We start from the raw sequence: 19,884 nt of genomic DNA on the forward strand, positions 1-19,884 counted from the left end.
GTTGATGATGCATGGAGGGGATTGTAACCATGGCAATGAAATGATATGCGAAAGGATGAATGCAAAGCTAATGTTCTCCCATGTAAACTATCACATAATTCACAATAAAACATTTTTAAAAACAAAAACCCATCTGAGACACAATTTACTATGGCATACATGGAGTCACTAGGAATCAGGACTGAACTGACAACAACCAGTGACAGTGATGATAGGCAAAGCTAGGAAGAACCAGAAGCAGGTAAGAGAAACATTGTTCTAGAATGTGAGAGGCTGTAAGCAAGTGGCCGGAAAAGAAAGCATGGAGGGACACAGGGTGTAGTTTCTGTGACCATGTGTGGATCAAAGCCACAGTGTCCCTCTCAGAACTGTAATACCAACAGCACAAATATAAATGTGTTGGAAACCAAATTGATGGAGCAAAAAAATCTTAGTTTGTGGGAAAATGTAAATTCCATTATATTCATATAGCTGTATAAATTATATATTCAGACAATATGTGACCAAACAGAGGGATCAAATATTCTTTTTCCTTGTGCAATATGGTCAGTTGCTTGTGGGATTTGTATGCCAATTTGAGTCTATAAATGTTAATCACCTTGTTTCATATACACACAAAATGGAATACATTATAACGAAGCATCATCTGTCTTCTATTCTGTCACCTGCAGAAAGTCTAATGTACCGATGAGTGAATCAAGTTTTAAGACTGTGCATTGCCTTTTCATTTTAGCTAGGCCCATGTGGCTAAAGTAATTAGCAAGTAATATTCATTTTCCTGAGTCATGTGAGGGAAACTGTTAGATCATTGTTGTATACAAAACAAATCAAAGATTCAAGACTGTTCAATTCAGGAGAAATGTATTGAGAGACAACAGCTATAGTAAAATGTGGCTTAAGGCCCTCTGCTTCTGTGTGAGTGTATTTGTGGGTGCCATGTTTGAACCACAAGACCAGAGGTTCAAACTCACCCAAAGCTCCTCTGAAACCCTGTGCTAGGTCTCCATGAGTCGGAACCAACTTGATAGCTCTGAACAACAACAAATGTCTTCCTCACGCTGTGATAATGTGTGAACATGCATACCATTCTGAACTGATGTAAGCACTTTCACTTGTATTTACAGCTGAAGATGGGAAAACTATTTTGTCTGCCTTGGACAAAAGATCTATACATAATGAACGCTCAGGTAATCTAGATTAAGGAAAGATACTCAATTTTAATAATTGGAACCGAAATCTTTGTAAAATGAAACTGACCCTTACTTTTGTTTTCTCTCCCACCCTCTACCCCCAAAAGGACCTATAGATGAACTATTAGACCTGAAACCTGAGGAAGGTGGTAAGATTTATGTACTTCTTAAAAATTTTGGTTAAATTGTTTAGTGCATTTTTACATGCAAGAAAAATATGTTAATATTTTGAATACCTTTGCATTTCCAAGCAAATTATTTTTAGATACCTCTGGTAGCATAGTGGTTACGAATCAGGCTGCCAACCACAAGGTCAGCAGTTCGAACCTACTAACTGTTCCACGGGAGAAAGATGAGGCTTTCTGCTCCCATAAAGATTTACAGCCTCGGAAACCCTGTACAGGGTCCCCATGAGTCAGAACCGACTCCATGGCACATGACAACAACAACATCATCTATCTTTATAAGTAATCTAAAATATGCCCAACTACAAATTAACCTGAAAACGTAACCAAAGCCAGACTAAAACTATAGGTCATTATGTTAAAGGACACAGTTATAGTATAAAAACCATGGTTTTCTGAATCTGACTGACCTAGATTTTAATGCTAGTTCTACCATAAAGAATCCATATGACCTTAAGTAATTGACTTAATACTAAAATCCTCTAGCTCTCAGTGGTTCTCTTGTATAAAATGGATTCATAAATATAGTCTTGATGGGTTACTATGAGGATTGAAGATTATGTAAAGGGTTTTCATGCACTCTAACACTGAGAATCTCTTCAAATGGTAACCAGTTGTGATTGTTGTTGTTAAGTGCCTTCGAGTCGGTTCCTACCCATAGCGACCCTGTACAGGGTTTCTGAGACTGTAAATCTCTACGGGAGCAGAATGCCTCATCTTTCTCCCGCGGAGTGGCTGGTAGTTTCAAACTGCTGGCCTTAAGGTTCACAGCCCGATTCGTAACCACTACGCTACCAGTGCTCCTAGTTAAATGCAGGGGGAAGGTTTGCCTGGCTAAATCCCTCACCTAAATTCTCCCGGACCTAAACGCACTCACTAGATGACTCCCTTAAAAGGAATCCAGAACCATGGATTTAGATAAAAATATAGGACTCCTGCTATGACATTGCTCAGTAATGTGCTGGACCATAAGGTCGGTGTGAACTGCAAGGTCAGTAGTTCAAAGCTGCCAGTCACTGCTCAGAAACCCAGGGTCACTATGGGTCAGAACCGACTCAGCAGCACTTAGCAACAACAGTATAGGAGTCCTGGTGTGGTGCTGCAGGATAGTACATTGTACCACAAGGTCAGTATGAACCTTGAGATTCAAACTCACCAGCCACTTCTCAGTAACCCTAGAGTCCAAAATAGCCCTCAGCTTCCAAGCCAAACTCTAGAGCATCTCTTGCCGTGGTGGCTGGGCACAGTCAGGTTGGGAGAGTAATGAACAAACAGTTCATGCAGATTGCCCTGTATGGCTTCATTTTCATAAAACCTTTCTCCCTTTGTCTTAATGATAGATTTTTTTGATGGAATAAGTACATTTTAAAGAAATATTTTTTTAAAGAGCAGAATATCAATGCTTACAACATTGATTTAAAGATCATAATATAACAAGCAGTTAGTACCCACCCGTCTTGTAGGGAACAGAAATGGTTGGTGGCTTGGACCCACCCAGCACATTACAGAAGGGCCTGATACACTGCATCTGTGAAAATTGTTGTGTTAAGTGGTGTTGAGTCAGTTCTGACTCATAATGATCCTGGAGAGGGGTTCCAAGGATCGGCTGATGGATTTGAACCACCACTCTAGTGGTTATGGAGTTGAAATTTACTCTATGGCACCCACCACGCAGTTTTTGTTGGTCTTGACATTGGCATTGGAGAAATGTACTTATTATCATCCATATGCTTCAATGTATTTTGAAGATTTTTCCCTCTGTTTCTCAACACTGGACTGTGAACCACAAGGTCAGCAGCTCAAATCCAACAGCTGCTCCTTGGAAACCCAATACAGATTTTTACAGAAGAGTACTGAACAACAACAACAATTCCCAACATTGTGTTTATGTAAGTTTTCAGTTTGCATCCATTATCACTTTCATTGTTATTGTTACTGTTGTTGTTAAGTGCCCTTGGGTGGGTTCTGGCTCATAGCTACCTGGTATAGGTTTCAAAGGAGCAGCTGCTAGTTTGAACCTCCAACTTTCTGGTTTGTAGCCCAGTGCTTATCCTACCTTACCACACCAGGACTCCATGACTTTCATTATTGCTTATTTATTTTATTATTTTTAGTAAATTAGTTTTGAAGTAGGTGATGCATTCACAGCACATAAAACAAAATGATAATAGAAAGGTTGTTCTTGTTGTTAAGTGCTACAGAAAGGTGTTGTTGTTCTACTTTTTACGTAGACAAAGAAAATACTAATCTATGTCTCATGTTCTCCTTAAAAAAATGTTCTTTGTTATTGGATTTTGATTCTCAAAGGAGTCCTGATGTGCTATAGGATAAACACTGGACTTCTCATTACAAGGTTCCAATAAAACCCTGTCTTGGAAACCTTATCCAGGGTTGTTATGAGTTAGGATAGATTCAATGGCAGGTAACAACAATTACTTGGTCGAAATAGTTTACCACTAGCCCTAGCCATGCATGTCTTTATAGAATTAAGTCAGAGATGCTACTACTTGAGATGTATAAGGGGCTTCAGAAAGTTTATGGAGTCCATTATTTTCTGATTTTCCACTAACTTTTTGAAGCCCCTTTTATTGTTAAGTGCCTTCAAGTGGATTCCAACTCAGCAACCCTGTTTAGGTTTTCTGAGGCTTTAAAAAAAAAAAAAAAAAATCTTTGAGGGAGTAGAAAACCTCATCTTTTTCTCATAGAGCAGCTGGTGGGGTTGAACCACCGAACTTGTGGTTTGAGCCCTGTACTTATCCTACAGAACTACCACACTTCCCCACTCACTTTTATAAGCATCCTCAAAAGGATGTGCCAAGATCCTTTGGAAAAAAACTGTTATCTTGCCAGTAATTTAAAACATTTATACCTCGTTGGTTTATAGCTACAATCTTTATTAGTTTTGTAGAATAGCTGCTCATCTCCTTTTTTTTTTTTTTTTTTAAGCATTCTGCCCAATTCTAAAATTAGAGATGTGAATGTACTCTACCCTAAAATGGGTATTTGTTCTCAGGCAAAAAAAAAAAAAAAAAAATTGATTTACAAATGTTCTCAGTTAAATGCAATGTCACATCATTTCTCGAGTCGCTTTATCACTGCCAAGCCACAAAGCCCTTCTTTAGGCCTGATCTGGCCCCCAGCCCCCCTACTATCTGTTGCCTCCTCAGTGTCAGGCTTATAGTCAGCCTCAGCTTGTAAGTGACAGCATGACCTCTAGTCTAAAACTATTCTGACAGTGGGCAGAGAATTCAAGGTGACTAAAAAAAAGAACATTCATTAATGTGTTGACTTTGAAATGTATGCCCTTTGGAAAACAGAGGTAAGGCCAAGCCTGATTTAAAATACTGATTATAATATGCAAGACATTAAACAGCCAAGAATTTTTTTTTTTTTTTTTTTAAGAGCTTAATCTAGGGATGGCTGACTTTATAGTACTTAGGGATGATGAGCTCTAACAGCCTGCTGCTTGGGGCTCTTCACTCCTAGTGGTAGTTCTGTTTGATGAGTAATAGCCAAACTATCAACAAGCCCATGGATTATGACAACACTAACATTTCTTAAGGAATCATTGTCCAGAAAATCTCTCCAATTCTGTGTTATAATGAAATGTGTTTCTCCCTACTAACTAGATATTGAAATGGATAACCAGTGACAAAAGTGAAAAAAGTAAAATGTTTACATGAAAAAGATCTTAGTGACATTTGAGATGCTTAAAAGTGACTCTGAAATCACCTTATGACCATATGTAGCTATCCCAATCGCCATTCATGAATTATAACTAGTAAAAGTCTTTGTTGTTCTACAGAAAAGCAGCAGATGACAACAGAAAATGGTATCAAACGGAAAAGAGTTAGATGAATTGCAACTCACCTAAAACTTATAGCTTGGTCTATCAAAGGGCTCCAGGACAAACAAATTGAGTCAGTTAGAAAAGAAAAAGAATCAATGATCTGTATATGTCCTGGTGTGGCGCCATGGGTTAATGCACCTGACTGCAAAGCTATTTGAACTGCAAGGTTGGCAGTTCAAGCTCACCAGTTGCTCCTTGGAAACCCTATATGGGTTTCTATGGGTCAGAACCGACTCAACGGCACTTAATAACAACAACAACATTACATTTTTTGGTCTTCACTACTTCTTTGGTTCCTGTTTCTGGAGTTTGTGATTATAAATTGTAGCTACATGTCAGAGCAACTCAGAAACTCTTTCAGTAGCTACCATAGGTCTGGTGATAATACAAGTACATGTTTATCTCTTGTCTCCTGTAGTTATGTGTGTTACCAACATGGGATCTGATGGAATCCCTGAACGGTGCAAATGGCTAATGCACTTGACGGCTAACCAAAAGGTTGGCCGTTTGTATACACCCAAAGGCACCGCAGGAGAAAAGACCTAGTGGGATACTTCCAAAATACCGGACATTAAGAATCCTGGTTCTGCTCTGACATACATGATGTCACTATGAGTCTAAATCAACTGGATGGTAACAGATTTTTTTAAGGGATCTTCCTCAGATACAATGTGGTAATTATGAAGCTCCCTCCTCCCTGTCTTTCTCAGTCTCCTGAGCTATACTGTCAGCTTAGGGCCTCTCATAAAATATTGCAACAAGTACTGTCGTTATCTGTAGTATTTTGTATATAGAGAGATTGACCCTAATGATTTTTTTTTTCAATAAGATTACTTAGTTGTTAAGATCAAATACTAAAATAGCAAGCAGACTTGGCTTGGGGTTCATCAGGTATTTTTTTTGAGTGACTACTGATGGTCTAGCACTGTTGGTTTGTTTGGTTTTGATACGTTTCTTTGGGTTTTTTGGAGAGGGTAGACAGAGGTGGCTTCTCCCTCCCCCACCTATTCTTATTATAATCTATGTCCCTTTTTTATCAGATGGGAGATTTTTAGAAGTGGCATTCTTCAGTTCTAAATATGTACTATTACTTTTTTTTTTTTTAACCAGAACCTTTTATAATGGAGAACTGTACTTTTTTGTTACACGTTTCTGTCAGGTGGTTTCCTGCCCTTCTTTCCCCCATACCCTCTTGGGTGATGTGAGGATGGTGTTGGTGTTTGGGGTTTTTCATCTATATTGCAAATATGTAGCCTTTGCAATTAGTCATAATGTAGAGAGTAGGTATCAGGGAGAAAACCAGAGAAACAGAGTCTTCCTGTTTCACATACAAATGAAGGTAAATTACGTGACATTTATCTGTTTATTTTTCTGTGCTCTCTGTTTCGGTTTATGAAGTTATGTTTCCATTTTCTGTGTTCCTAATTTATGCTGAGGTCATGAAACTCAGTATGATTTCAAAAATATTACCTGAGCTGGCTGTCACCAGTTTAACACATTGGCTTCCTGTTACCCACACTCAGCCGAAACCTGAAAGAGCTTCCTCAGGATGTCAGTCTTCTCACAGCTAGAGCTCATTGGTTCAGGATCAGTTCTCCTAGGGAATGTTTTCCCAGAGGCATGGGAACTTTTTAACAATTTTGAAACACTTAGCATTGCAGGGCGAGCATGCCTAGTAGTCCCACCATCTCAGCCATTCCTCAGCAGTGCCTACAGCCCGGAGTTTTGCCTTGCTGCCCATAGAGCCGCTGTCTGACCTCAGCAACTGACAAAATGTTACAAAACCTTAAATATTAGTTTAGATATGAGATCCTTAATAGGTTCTGTCTTAGTTTTCTAGGACTGCTCTAATAAAGTACCACAAAATGTGGGTGGCATTAAAAACAACGTTATCATCTCACAGTTCTAGAGGGTGTTGGCCATGTTGGTTCTTTCTGAGGGCCCTGAGGGAAAATCTGTGCCTTGTCTCTCAGTGAGCTTTTGGTGGTACCCAGCCATCTTTGACATTCCTTGACTTATAAATGTATCTTCACATGGCATCTTCTTGTTGTATCTGTTCTCCTTTTATAGGATACCATACATAGGAGATTAGGACCCATCTTTCTCTTTGTATGACCTCATGTTAATATGATAACATCTCAAGGACCATGTTTCCAGATAAGGCCATATTCACAGTTAAAAGCCTATCCTTTGAGGAGACACAATCCAACCCATAAGAGGTTCTGAAGTGAAAACAGTATCCTGAAGTGAGAGAATGCCTTAACCTGAGGTTACAGCCAGATTACCTGTAACTATTAAATGATATGACGTCACTGGGTCATCTAACCTTAGGGGTCTTCATGCTTCCTCATCCAAGATAGATGAGTGTCTTTTTCCTCATCTGTAAAGTGAGCTAGAGGAGCTAATTTCTATGATCCCTCAGTTGTTTTCTCATGGGGCATCTCATTGGGAGACAAATTAGCAGGTTCCCAGACCGGACAGAAAAGTGTGTTTGAAATATGGGAAGTAGAGGAGTTTTTCTGAATTGTAAAGTGCTCAGAAGGCAGTGGTGATGAGTTGCTGAAAGAACTACTTTAGAGTTTGTCTAGAGAGGTCCTGAATGCAGTATTACTGTAGTCTCTAATCAGGGGAGGCCATGCAAGGTTTTGAGGAAGGGAATGAACATCTCACAGCTGTCCTGAGGTAAAACTACACAGTGGGAGGGCACCACCGCCTCACCTGTGGGCAAACACCAAAGGACCCTTGAGTCAGGAATTTGTTATCAGAGTTTAGTAAGGAACTTGGAATTGGAGACTGAGATTTATGATTCTTCCATGGTGAGATTGGAAACATGAGACTAAATAAGATTGACAAGTAGAGAATGTAGGGAGAGGAGCTAGGAAAGCATCCAAGTGAGCTACCTCATGAGAACTCCCAGGAGATGGCAGTATATCAAGTCAAGGCAACAGTTCAAAATGATACAGAGATTGAGGTCTAAGAAAAGGGGGTTGGATTGGGTCCTAAGGATCTCACAAGTATTCTTCAAGGGAACCATTTCAGAAGTGGGTAGAGACAAGAGCTTGGTTACAGGCAGCTGAATAAAGAATGGTGACAGAGCATCTGACTGTGAAAGGAAAAAGAAACTCGAACAGGAGCTTGAAAAGGAGGCAGCAATATCAAATGATGATTTTGATTATTGCTAGGATGTTCACATGTCTTCTGAAGCCAGAAGAGGAAGCGTAAGAGTAGAAGATTGAAGCTGTTAGGGCTGAGATGGGGAAGGATACAGGAAGAGCTAGTAGTAGGAAGGGAGAGGGGATGTGTGTAGGGTCATGGGCTTGGAGACAGAGAGCTGAAGCTTTGAGAATATCATGTCTATTGACCTTTATTTTTTTTTTTTAAATTAACATTGGAGCTTGGGTTAATTGGTATGAAAGTAAACATGGAGGCTCAGGAACCTGCAAGAGAGTGTAAGGAATTTGGAGTAGCATCTGTGAATTTGGGATAAGAAATCCATACCCTCTGTTCATTCTTTGAGATGAAAACATTATGTTGTTGTTACTAAGTGCAGTCGAGTCAATTATGAACCATAGCGACCCTGTATAGGATTTCCAAGGAGTAGCTGGTGAGCTTGAACTGCCAACCTTGCAGTTCAAATGGCTTTACAGTCTGACGCATTAACCCACAGCGCCACACCAGGACTCTGAAAACAATATGGAGTACCCTAATCCCAGTACCATGTCTTCATGAATATGGGTAGAAGCTCTGCCTCCGGTTGTATATCTGCTAACAAGGCTTCTTTCAGAGAGATGATCACATCTCTGTGTGTGTCCTCAGGTTCTCTCAATTGAGCTCAGTTCTTTTCAAAGAAAATGATAGCATGATTTGTAAGAGCCAACTGACTAGTGTTATTTCTCAAGTCTTAACTTGTCTGGTTTCAAACCTAAGCCTGTCCTTTTCTACTTGTAATTAAGTTCTTCTTACAAGTTATGTATAGTAATTTCAAGCATGTTAATTATCAGTGCAATAATTGGAAGGTTTCCCTGTTTTCTGGTTCAAGTCAGTGCCAGTTTCATTGCTTTTAGCTAAGTACTAACTTCCTTTAAAAGAGAAAATGTTCACTGTGCAACAGAGTTTAACTGTTAAATAACCAGAACACTAAGCAATAGGCCAGATGCCACAGTAGACATGGGTACAGGGAAAATCTCTACTCAGAATTGACTGTAGACAATATGATCCTCGTTTCTCTCACTGTTTGCATGTGATGGGATAATAATATTATATAATCTATTTTTATTGTTGTTGTTGCAAGTGATATAGATGATTCGTTAAATAGGTTAGGTTTGAAATTTTAAATTTTTTTTTTTTTAAAAAAAGACTTTTCTGGTCCAGGTAAATGGTAACTCATAGTGGTGGGCAGGCTTCAGACAAGGCTGCACCCAGGGGTTTATTTAGACAGTGCTGCCCAAAAATTCTCTCTCCAACTCTTTATGCAATTTCCCTTGATGTGCTGTCTTTATTGTCACTGCGGCCTCAAACCAGCACCTTTGGAATTTAGAATCCCAAAAAGAGAGAGAGGCCCTCTTCCAGTTTCCATATGCCAATTTCCCAGAAGCTTCTGGCACATACCCACCCTTGATCCAGTCACCATTACTTGAGAGAGGGAGGACTCTAACCAGCCTAGGTCACATGTCCAATTGGCTGGGGGTAATAAGGCATCTTAATACTCACTAGCATTACTTGGAAGAGGTATCTTCCCAATGGAAAAACTGAAGAAGATGAAAGGGATGTGGAGTCAATGAAAAACAACAGAAAAACACTGCAGATACCATAGCACAAACTCTAAACAGTAAGAAAGAAGGAAGGCTGTTCCAGACTGTGGTTGTTTTGGAAGGCTCAGCATGTATTTGTTGTTGCACATGTTAGTCATGATCTTCCCTAGATTGACTTTTAGATTAAAGCTGTGCATCTTCCCCCAGGGTTTGACTTAGCAAAGGGTTGTACAAAGTGACTGGAGGAGGAATACACATAATTTCCAACCCTCACTTAAAGTCATCTGCTCTTCTAGGGTGTACACTTTAACTTGAGTTGGTTCCAATAAACACTTTTGGCTCTGCAGTCATCTGGTTTCATTAAGGGCAGAAACCACAAGAAGGAGTTTCGCCATTCAAGTTCCAACTAAAAGTTGGGAAGTAGAGAGACAGATGAGTGAAGTGATTACATGTAAAATGGATAGTACTGAGAGAAGAGGGTGTAGAGATACAGGTGTTGATAGACATACCATGACACATCCAGGTTCCTTCTCCTTCAGCTCTTTCATTCTCACCTGCCCTGCCTTGTCCCCCATGCACAGCTCTAAGTGTTTCCTCGGCACCATGGTTCCACACAACTGTCTCAGAAACTTGTCTTAAATGTCATTTTCCTCATCTTCTCATCCCCACACCTCCAGGCTAAGTCTCAGTAAAAATGTCTATGATAACAAAAACAATGAAAGTGTTTAAAGTAGACAGTTGTCTGATTAGAACAATGTTTGGTCACTATTTTTAAACCACAGTGATATGAGAGTGACTAGTCTCCAGCGCTCCCTAATTTATAACCAGTCTGCTCAGCACATCAAAACCCCTTTAATGTCTAGATCTTTATATAAAGTGTGGTTGAAAATAGATCCAATAACATTAACAGAGATAAGCTTTACTAAAAAAAAAAAGTTTTCATTTACTAATTATCATATATTTGATGAAAGCCTATTCATTCACTTCATATGATGATGTTAATTACAGTATGTTGTTGTTGTTGTTGTGAAGTGCCGTTGAGTCGGTTCTGACACATAGCGACCCTGTATAGGGTGTCCAAGGAGCAGTGGGGAGCTTGAACCGCCAACCTTGCAGTTCAAATGGCTTTGCAGTCTGGCGCATTAACCCACCGCGAATACATACATCATGATTTTCTTACAACAAGATGTTTGTAGTTTTCAAGTGATGATCAAATAGCCCAAGCTACACTTAAATGTGTCCTCAAAATATGTTGAAAACTCATAATGCATGATTTCTAATAGTAAAGCTCCATTCTACTTGTATTCAATGTTTTACAAGTATAGCTATCATAAGAATGGCTCTCTTCTTTAAAAAGTTTCCTTCTAGAAAGGTAATGTGGTTTAAGGTGTATTTTTGTTGTTGTTGTTTTGTCTTTCCTGACAACATCCTGAGGTGGGCGTTATCCTTTATAGAAAGCAGGCTTAGAGTGATTGAGGTCAATTAAGTCCCTGATCAAATTAGAGGTTGTGCTGTGATTCCCCTTCAATCTGATGCTCACTCCAGCTCTCAAGAGTTGCTTCCCTGGACTATGAAACACACCCTCTGGGTCATTCCAGTATTTGCCCAATAGTCTTCTTACTCTTCTACCTTCTGCCCCAGGAAAACCAGGCCCAACTTTCCTTCTCTTCACACAGCTGAGTTTCAGAGAAGAAAGCTGCAAGGAGGATGCTTTTCTTGTTCAAGCCAGTTTCTTAACATCCTTTCCTCCTCTTGCTCCCCTGGGCCAATCAGGGTGTGGTGAACGCCTACTCCCACCATCCCCCCAGCCCCTGGATGGCAGGGCAAGCTGCCACACGGTATGTTGGTGGTTCTAGTAGGCAGTATCAATTAAGGGCTCATTGTGTGGGAAGATTCAGGAAGTTGTACAAACAAGGAACTAAGATCTCAAACGTGCTTTCAATCCTGACTTTGTTTCATACCTGAAAAATGTGTTGGTAAATTTGCTTTTATATTAAGAAAAAGCCAAAACCTTAGAGTGCTTGTGAAAAATAAGTATAAGTAAATCAAAAGACCCAGGAAAACTGGGCTTCCATTAAGGAAGGGGGACACGTGAGAATGGGGCTAGAAATTTAATTCTGAAATTTGTTCAGACAGGGATCTAAGAAGACTAATTTATGTTTAACTCAGCTTTTCTTAAATCTAACCATCACTCAGCTTGTCCTTTGCAACCCTCCCTAGCATTTATTTCCAGGTGGTGTGCGGCATTTTGATGATATGTTTTGTGCCATTGCTTTAAGCAGCTTGCCTGGGCCCAGTGGCAGGGGCTGTGGAACCTGAAGGTGCTGACAAAGATGACCTCCTTCTGCTGAGTGAGATCTTCAATGCTTCCTCCCTGGAAGAGGGCGAGTTCAGCAAAGAGTGGGCTGCTGTGTTTGGAGACAGTCGGCTGAAAGAGCCAGCTCCAACCACCGGCCCAGGAGAGCCAGACCCCAAGCCCCAGGGAGGGGCAGGCTTCCTCCCTTCTCAGCTTTTAGACCAAAATATAAAAGACCTGCAGGCCTCACTTCAAGGTATGTGGCCAGCTCTTGGGGTTGAAAGGGGAGTATTCTTCTTTGCCTTTTGTTTTTTCCATCCAAAGCCATACATATTTCTTTCTTGTTTGTTTCTGTTACCTCTATGTTTTATTATGCAGCCTATGAATGACTCTTTAGCAGAAGTCTCAGAATGCCATCCCCAGCTTTACACTGTGTCACAGGGTTTAAAATCTTCTCTCAATTTGCTCCCATATCTACGTTTCCTGTTAGTCAGAGGTTAGAACAGTGGTTCTCAATCTTGATGTCTATCTTGATTTTAGATTTCTTTCTTGGCATACTTGAGAAGATTAAATTGCCTTTGCAGTTATGGTCCTGTTTGTCTGGCTGTCCCTGTCTGGCTTATTACCTTGACATCTCCTCAGATACAAGAGGAAAAGTCACATAAACACATCTTCTTGTTGATGCTGATTGACTTTAACTTTAGAAACTCTATTTCTGTTGGGCGTCATAAATTTTTTTCACACTAATTTTTTTCTCCCACTCACTTCTGCTTTCCCTCGATCCCCACCCACCCCTGCACTGAGAATCCCCTCACTCCGCTGTGTCATTCTGCTCTGCCTGTGGCACATCCTCGACCCACATTAACCAAATGGATCAGCAACATGGGTGAGGTACACGAGCAACATCAGGGTACACGAGGCTGGCTACTAGGCCAGCATACTGGTTGAGAGTTGCTGGCAATGGGGAGCATATTAGCTTAAAATGCAAAAACCAAAACTTGGGTTTAAATTTAAATGCATAACTTTGTCTTTCAAAACAGCTCTCAGGAAGGAAACACTTTTCTGGTATTTCTTTTCAACACTTCTTTTCTTGTTTCTTGTCACTTTGTCAGATACATCTCACTATTAAGAAATTCTCAAATTGTTTTGGTTTTACTGCAAATTTAGGCTACCTCCTTAATAAACAGTGTGTTTACCTGGCACTGAAAGCTGAGAATAAACAACAGAGCTGAAATGATTAAGTAATTATGGGCTGTTAAAGCCTCAGGTCTTCAGAGATGAAATCATGGATTCAGCAAGAAGTTGGTGGGCAAGTAAAAAAAAAAAAAAAAAAAAGTCTTCCTTCTTTTTTATGAAATGCATGACTCCTTTTATCTGCCCGAGTCCTATCTTGCAGCCAACTCATTTATGTAGTAATGGAGTTTAAAGATAGCAAGGGTAAGTGAAATCCACAAATATTTCTCCACTCTGAGTTTCACCATATCATTCACTTGAGCAGCAGATGAGCAATGCTGTCAATTGACTTGAGTTTTTATCTCCTCACCCACTTGGTGTTGGAGCTGCTAACAAGTTGTGGGCAGTCAGAAGGCAGGGAGCCTGGTGTCCATAACTGATATCCCCAGGCTGCAGGGGACCCTCCAGCAGTGCTGCAGGGTAACCTGACTTGGGCTGGTCCATGGCTTTAGAGCCCCAGGTGTCCTTTTGCAGACAGGATGTGTGGGCAGTGATCCTGCTTGGCTGGGTGAGCGAGTATCAGTTGGTATGAGTGCCCCATGCTGACAACTGAGAAGCCAGAGCTTCACACCTTCTTCCTTAGCAGGCTAAGAGGGAAAGCCTCAACTCAAGGCCCAGAAACTGTACCCAAGAGCTACAGACAAGAGCAGTGGTGTGTGGCTTGGTGCTTCATCCTTCTCCCAGGTCCAAGAGGAGGCAGAAAACCACATGTGGGTCTAATGAAAGAGGAGTGATAGTGAGAGAAATGTCTGCAAGCTCCTATGATAGGAAGACAAAGAGGTACTATATGGGGACGCCACTTATTTCTCAGGCAAAAAAAATCTCCCTTTAGGTTGCCATGTACTGGCATTTTAGCACATTTTTGTCATTCATTCAACAATGTTTATTGGGTCTTTCTGTGTGCCATGGGCCAGGGATTCATCCCAAAGCAGACAAGACTCACTGCCCTCTGGGAAGTCACATTTTAAGAGGGAAGAGACAGCTATTAAATCATAAGCCTAGTAAATTGTTGTTGTTGGTGTCATTAAATACCATGTAGTCTTCCAACCTCATAGCGAACCTGCACAGGGTTTCTGAAGCTATAAATCTTTACGAGAGCAGAACACCCTCATCTTTCTCCCATGGAATGGCTGGTAGTTTCAAACTGCCAACCTTGAGGAGAGTTAGCAATGCCATGGAGAAAAAGAAAACGTGAGAGTCCAGGGATAGGGAGCATTGGGAAGATGGCAGGGCAGGTGAGACTGCAAATGTAAATAGGGATCCTTTTGAGAAGCTAAGAATGAACAAAGACTAGCAGGAGATGAGAGAATTAGCCATGTGGACATCTGAGCAGAAGAGCAACCTGTGCCAAGTGCTCTAAGGGATGCTTGGCATGGCCGAGGGTACAGCACACACTATGTTTGGAGATGACTAAGGGGGAGAGGTGGTTTGAAAGGATGCAGAGGGCTAAGTCACATAGGGCCTTGGAGTCATTGGAAAAACTTGGGCTTTTTTTTTTCTGAGTGAAATTGAGAACCATTACACATGTTGTGTGGTGGAGTGACATTTTGATTTACTATTTAAAAGGAACATTCTGGTTTCTGAAAGTTTCTTGTCTTTCCACTGTTGGAATTTCATCATGATCAATGTTAAAAGAGTTACTTTGTGACCCCTGAATTTTCTTGTTTCCTTTACATACAGATACAAATTGAATGTCTATGGAACTCAAAATAACAGCAGGGAGAGAGGGAGGAGTTGAACCTAGGTAGCTGTTAGGAGAAGCTCAATCAGCTTCTACCACACCTATAGATTCTCTGCAGGTGTACCCACAGTTCCATCACTGATGTTGCCCTCTGTTTGAACCTGAATATGTATGTGAGCTTGTACATAAGCTTCCTGCTTTGAAGATTGATTATATAATCAATTTAGAACTACATTCTGTTCATTTAAACTAGCCTTTGTCAGGATTTCTCCCCACCCCACCCCTCAAATAAAAGAGCTAAGATAAATGTTGACCCTAGATTTTTTCCATCTATATCCATGAATTTCAAAAGCATCTGAATAACTACTAAACTTTTGTTACCTTGTAATGAAACTGTTGCCCTGATTATCCACACCAGCTCAGAAAGGGAATTAAATTAACCACTGACATAATTAGTCAAATTAAATGTGGAGTAGAAAGATTCATTGGCATATTTTCTCAGTGAAACAGTAACAAGGAGCTTAGGGACCAAACTGTAGGCTGCAAACCCAACCTCCCCATCCCCAACTCTTTAACAGTGGGCCTTTATTTTCTCATCTGCAAAATAGAGTGTCAGACTGACTAATCTTCCAGGAAAGACCTGAATCATTCAAAGCAGCTTCATCCACTCTTCCACAAGTGAATGCCATCTACTTATCCCTGGGCAGCATCCCACTTCAGAAGGTCTGCATGACTCTGTGAATCTGCCATTTGTGGATTGTAAAACAGTAGTCCACACTCAGTATGGCCCACACCTCGTGCTAGGCAGCTCTGTGTGCTTTTTCCTAGTGTGGCACTATGGGTTAATGCCCCAGACTGCAAAACCGTTTGAACTGCAAGGTTGGCAGTTCAAGCTCACCAGCTGCACCTCGGAAACCCTATACAGGGTTGCTGTGGGTCAGAATTGACTCGACGGCACTTAACAACAACAATGTAGCATAGTGGTAATGAATGGGGCTGCTCACCTCAAGGTTGGCAGTTCGAAACTACCAACTGTTCCATGGGAGAAAGATGAGGCTTTCTACTCCTGTAAAGATATACAGCCTCGGAAACCCTGTGCAGGGTCACTAGGAGTCGGAACTGACTCCACAGTACTTAACAACAACAACAACGTACTTCATCCTTACCAGGCAGAGACTGTTATTTTCTCCTTTCATAGCCTGGGAATCTGAGGCACAGAGAGGCTTAGTAATTTGTTCAAGGTCACACATCTGTAAAGGTCATGCTGGGTTTTGAATCTACACCCTCTCACTGGAAACCTGCTCTTTGAACTTTATTGTGTTCTCTTCTCAACAAGATGTGTCTCGTAACAACAGATGCCTTCAGGCTTCTTGGAGAAGAGGAGCTATAATGATGAGCCTGCTCTAGTCACATACAGCACCAGGGACCCTCAAGTTGTCTCAGAGGAGAAGTATAGATGTATGGAAAGAGGTTTTGAACTGTGTTCCAAAATAGAGTCTTTGATACTGAGATTACCCTATGAAGTCTTCATTGTGTACTCTGTGTATAGTTTGGCTCAGTCTCACCATTGTCCTAGCTCTCCATGAAGACAGGTAGAGCCACAACCTCCCTCATGCGGGGGACTTGGGGCGCAATGTTCTAGCCCATCTCTGCGGCTGCCCAGTTCCTTCCCATACCCCGCCTTCCTCTCCCGCTCTTCACACTCCTTGTCCTTCCTCTCTTCAGTCTTCTCTCCTCTCTTCCTCTGTTCTTCTATGCTCTTCCCTCCTCTCTGTGGCCACTCTCCCCATTCTGTACCTCAGTACCCTGGGGGAATAAAAATGGAGGAGATTTAGTTGGAAGAAAGATCCCTGGTGATACAGTGGGCTAAGCATTGGGCTGCTAACCACAGGGTCAGCAGTTCAAACACACCAGTAGCTCTCATGAAGATTTACAGTCTTGGAAACCCGAGGGAGCAGTTCTACTATGTCCTGTAAGGGTTATTAGGAGGAGCTGGAATCAGCTGGACAGCAGTGGAATTAGTTTAGGAAGAGATCAATCACACTCCTTTTCAAACTCAAGGAAAGCAAAACAAAGGAGTTTACATGTAGTATCAAATTGTACCGACATTTTTAAGAAGGAGTTAACTTTGGCTGGGATTTCTAAGTTTCTGAAGTTATCAGCGTGCTAGGGGCTGGGGTTTCCTGTATCATGCAGTGAAGAGAAAACTGCACCTTCCTGAGGCCTCAAAGTGAGTAGGAGGGAGCCAACCAGTAAGGAAGGCTGCCTGAGCTAGAGATTAGGCAAGGCAGATAGGCCTCATCTTCAACATTCTTCTCTATTCTCCACCGATATCCCAAATTTAATTTATAAATAGACTCTGATACTGAAAACAATACCAGCTGCTCAAAATAAATGAACTAGGACATCTTTTAATTTAGGATTGTACTCACCAAAGTCAGGAGGCTTGTTTCACATTCCCATAAACAGCCCGAACTGTGTTCCTTTAGGACATTCTTTCATTCCACCCAATTCTAAGATGCTGTTGCCATCGGATGGAGCCCTGGTGTGTTGCTGTAGGATAAACACTGGACCGGAAGCTCGGTTTGAACTGGAACTCACCAGCTGCTCCTCAGAAACCCTATACAGGGTTGCTAGGAGTCGGAACTGACTGGATGGCATTTAACAACAAGAAATTGCCATCTGGGGACAGGTTTCCACCTAATTCTAACATGACCCCAGACTTTGAGTTAAATTCACATTACCTTTACCAGAGTTCACCTTGTCCTATCTCCGAGTAACTGATACTTCCTGTTCTCTGAGGACTAACACACAGGAGAAGGCTGCAAAGTGGATTACAAGATAGTTTGAAGGCAGATGAGGCACTCTCAACATGAGCAAGTGGAGTTGTTTGTTCCATCAAAGAAGCAACTCTGAGGAGCATCTGTAAGGAAGCTCTTGGGTAACTCCAGGTCGCAGGTGCCTACATTAGTCCACGGAGCATTGATGTCCACCTCCTGTCCCTCTCATTTCATAGATGAGGAAATTAATGAATCTCCAAAACTTTTTGTGACTTGCCTAGTTCAGGTTTCTCCACCATTCACTTAAGGTCTCAACTCCCCGCTGGGTTTACTGTGTCCTTTGGAACCTGATCCCAGCCTCATTAAAGCCCACTTTACTTAGCATCATTGTTCTGCTATGAAACCCTGTTCACCAGGACTTTTGGAGAACCATATATTATGTCAATACATTGAACTTCAGTGAGCCTTCTCCCCCTACCTCTGGACCTTGGCATATGCTCACCCCTCTCCTTAGAACATGCCACCTTCCTACTTAACCCTGGATGCTGGCTTTTATCTGGTTAAGTTCGCATCCTTCTGGTTCTCAACTTGAATGTCATTTCATACCAAGAGCTTCTCATCTCTCCTGCATTCACCATCAGCCAGTGTTGCAGTTTGTGCTGTCTTCATCCAGCTACACCCTATACTCACGCCATCATTTCATTTACCTCACCCTATTGTAAAACTGGACTCCTGGTGTGGTGCTGTAGGATAAGCACTGGACATCAAACCACAAGGTTGGCTGTTCAGACTTACCAGCTGTTCCTTAGAAACCCTGTTCAGGGTCACTGTGAGTTCGAATTGACTCCAAGGCACTTAACAATAACAGCATTGTAAAACTGATTCGATTCTCCACCCCTCCAGCTAGGTTGTCATGGGCAGGGTCCATGTTTGTGTTGCTCACTATTGTATTTCCAGAACAAAGCTTAATGCCTGTGATACAGTAGAAATTCAATAATGACTTGGATGGGTGGGCAATGGGAGGAGGAAGTGAGGGAAGGGAGGAAGCAACTAGCAAATGAATCACTAGATTGAAGAGAACAATCTAAGGGTGCTAACCTGAGGTTAGTCCTGATGTCTGATAAGCTATACAAAAATAGATACTCAGCTTTAGTAAGGTCTGGTTCTCCGGCCACCAGCTGGTTTCACACACAAGATCCCATTTCATCCATACAGCCACTTAATGAAGTAGGAATGTTTATCCCCTCTTTGCTGGTGTGGAAAGGGCTCAGTGAGGACAAGCTAAGAGGAAGTGTGAATGGCATCATGGTGTGTGGCCCCTGAGGCTATGGTGTTCCCATTGTCCCTTCTCTGACCACCCCACCCCAGTGCTCCTAAAGGGTAACCATCAAAACCCCCTGGGCTCTCACAGCAAGTGAAATGTTGCCACACTGGAAGGTATTATTTTGGCTTCCCTTGCCATTTCTGGCTGATTTGTATTTTCCCTAGGTAAGTAAAAGAGATTATTGCTGTTATTAAGTGTCGTTGAATTGGTTCTGATTCATTGTGACCCTGTATAGGGTTTCCAAGGCTGTAAATATAGGAGCACAAAGCCTTGTCTTTCTCTCTAGGAATGACTGCTGGATTCAAACTGCTGGCCTTATAGTTAGCAGCCCAGTACATAACCCACTACATCACCAGGCCTCCTTAGTAAATGGGGTGGGACTGCCAGAATAAAAGTGTTTGCTGTGTGCCTGCAAATCAGTCCCACAATTGACATAGCAGAGATACAGACAGCTAGGAGAGCCACTTTGCTACAGACCTCCCAAGGCTCTGGTGCTCCCACCCTCCTCCTGATGGCAGGACTCTGAGGCAGGTACACCGTTTTTTAGCCACACCTTCATGTTCAAACACCTTAGCAAGCTACCACAAACTAGCT

General features: G+C 41.6%; 1 protein-coding gene across 6 annotated transcripts in view; it reads left to right on the forward strand.

Annotated features, from left to right (window-relative positions):
- Window positions 1-19,884, forward strand: part of ICA1 (islet cell autoantigen 1, 69kDa) — a 203,924-nt gene that overhangs the window by 176,148 nt on the left and 7,892 nt on the right. For 4 of the 6 annotated variants that reach the window (XM_006834254.1, XM_006834252.1, XM_006834251.1 and 1 more), the window contains exons 11-13: window positions 1,125-1,187; window positions 1,298-1,339; window positions 12,259-12,528. In XM_006834254.1, coding sequence (XP_006834317.1) covers window positions 1,125-1,187; window positions 1,298-1,339; window positions 12,259-12,528 — 375 coding nt within the window. The remainder of the gene's footprint in view (window positions 1-1,124; window positions 1,188-1,297; window positions 1,340-12,258; window positions 12,529-19,884) is intronic. The other 2 variants (XM_006834256.1, XM_006834255.1) reach the window with 2 other exon arrangements.

The sequence above is a fragment of the Chrysochloris asiatica genome, unplaced genomic scaffold (assembly GCF_000296735.1).
Source record: "Chrysochloris asiatica unplaced genomic scaffold, ChrAsi1.0 scaffold00010, whole genome shotgun sequence".
In the NCBI taxonomy this organism is placed as follows: Eukaryota; Metazoa; Chordata; class Mammalia; order Afrosoricida; family Chrysochloridae; genus Chrysochloris; species Chrysochloris asiatica.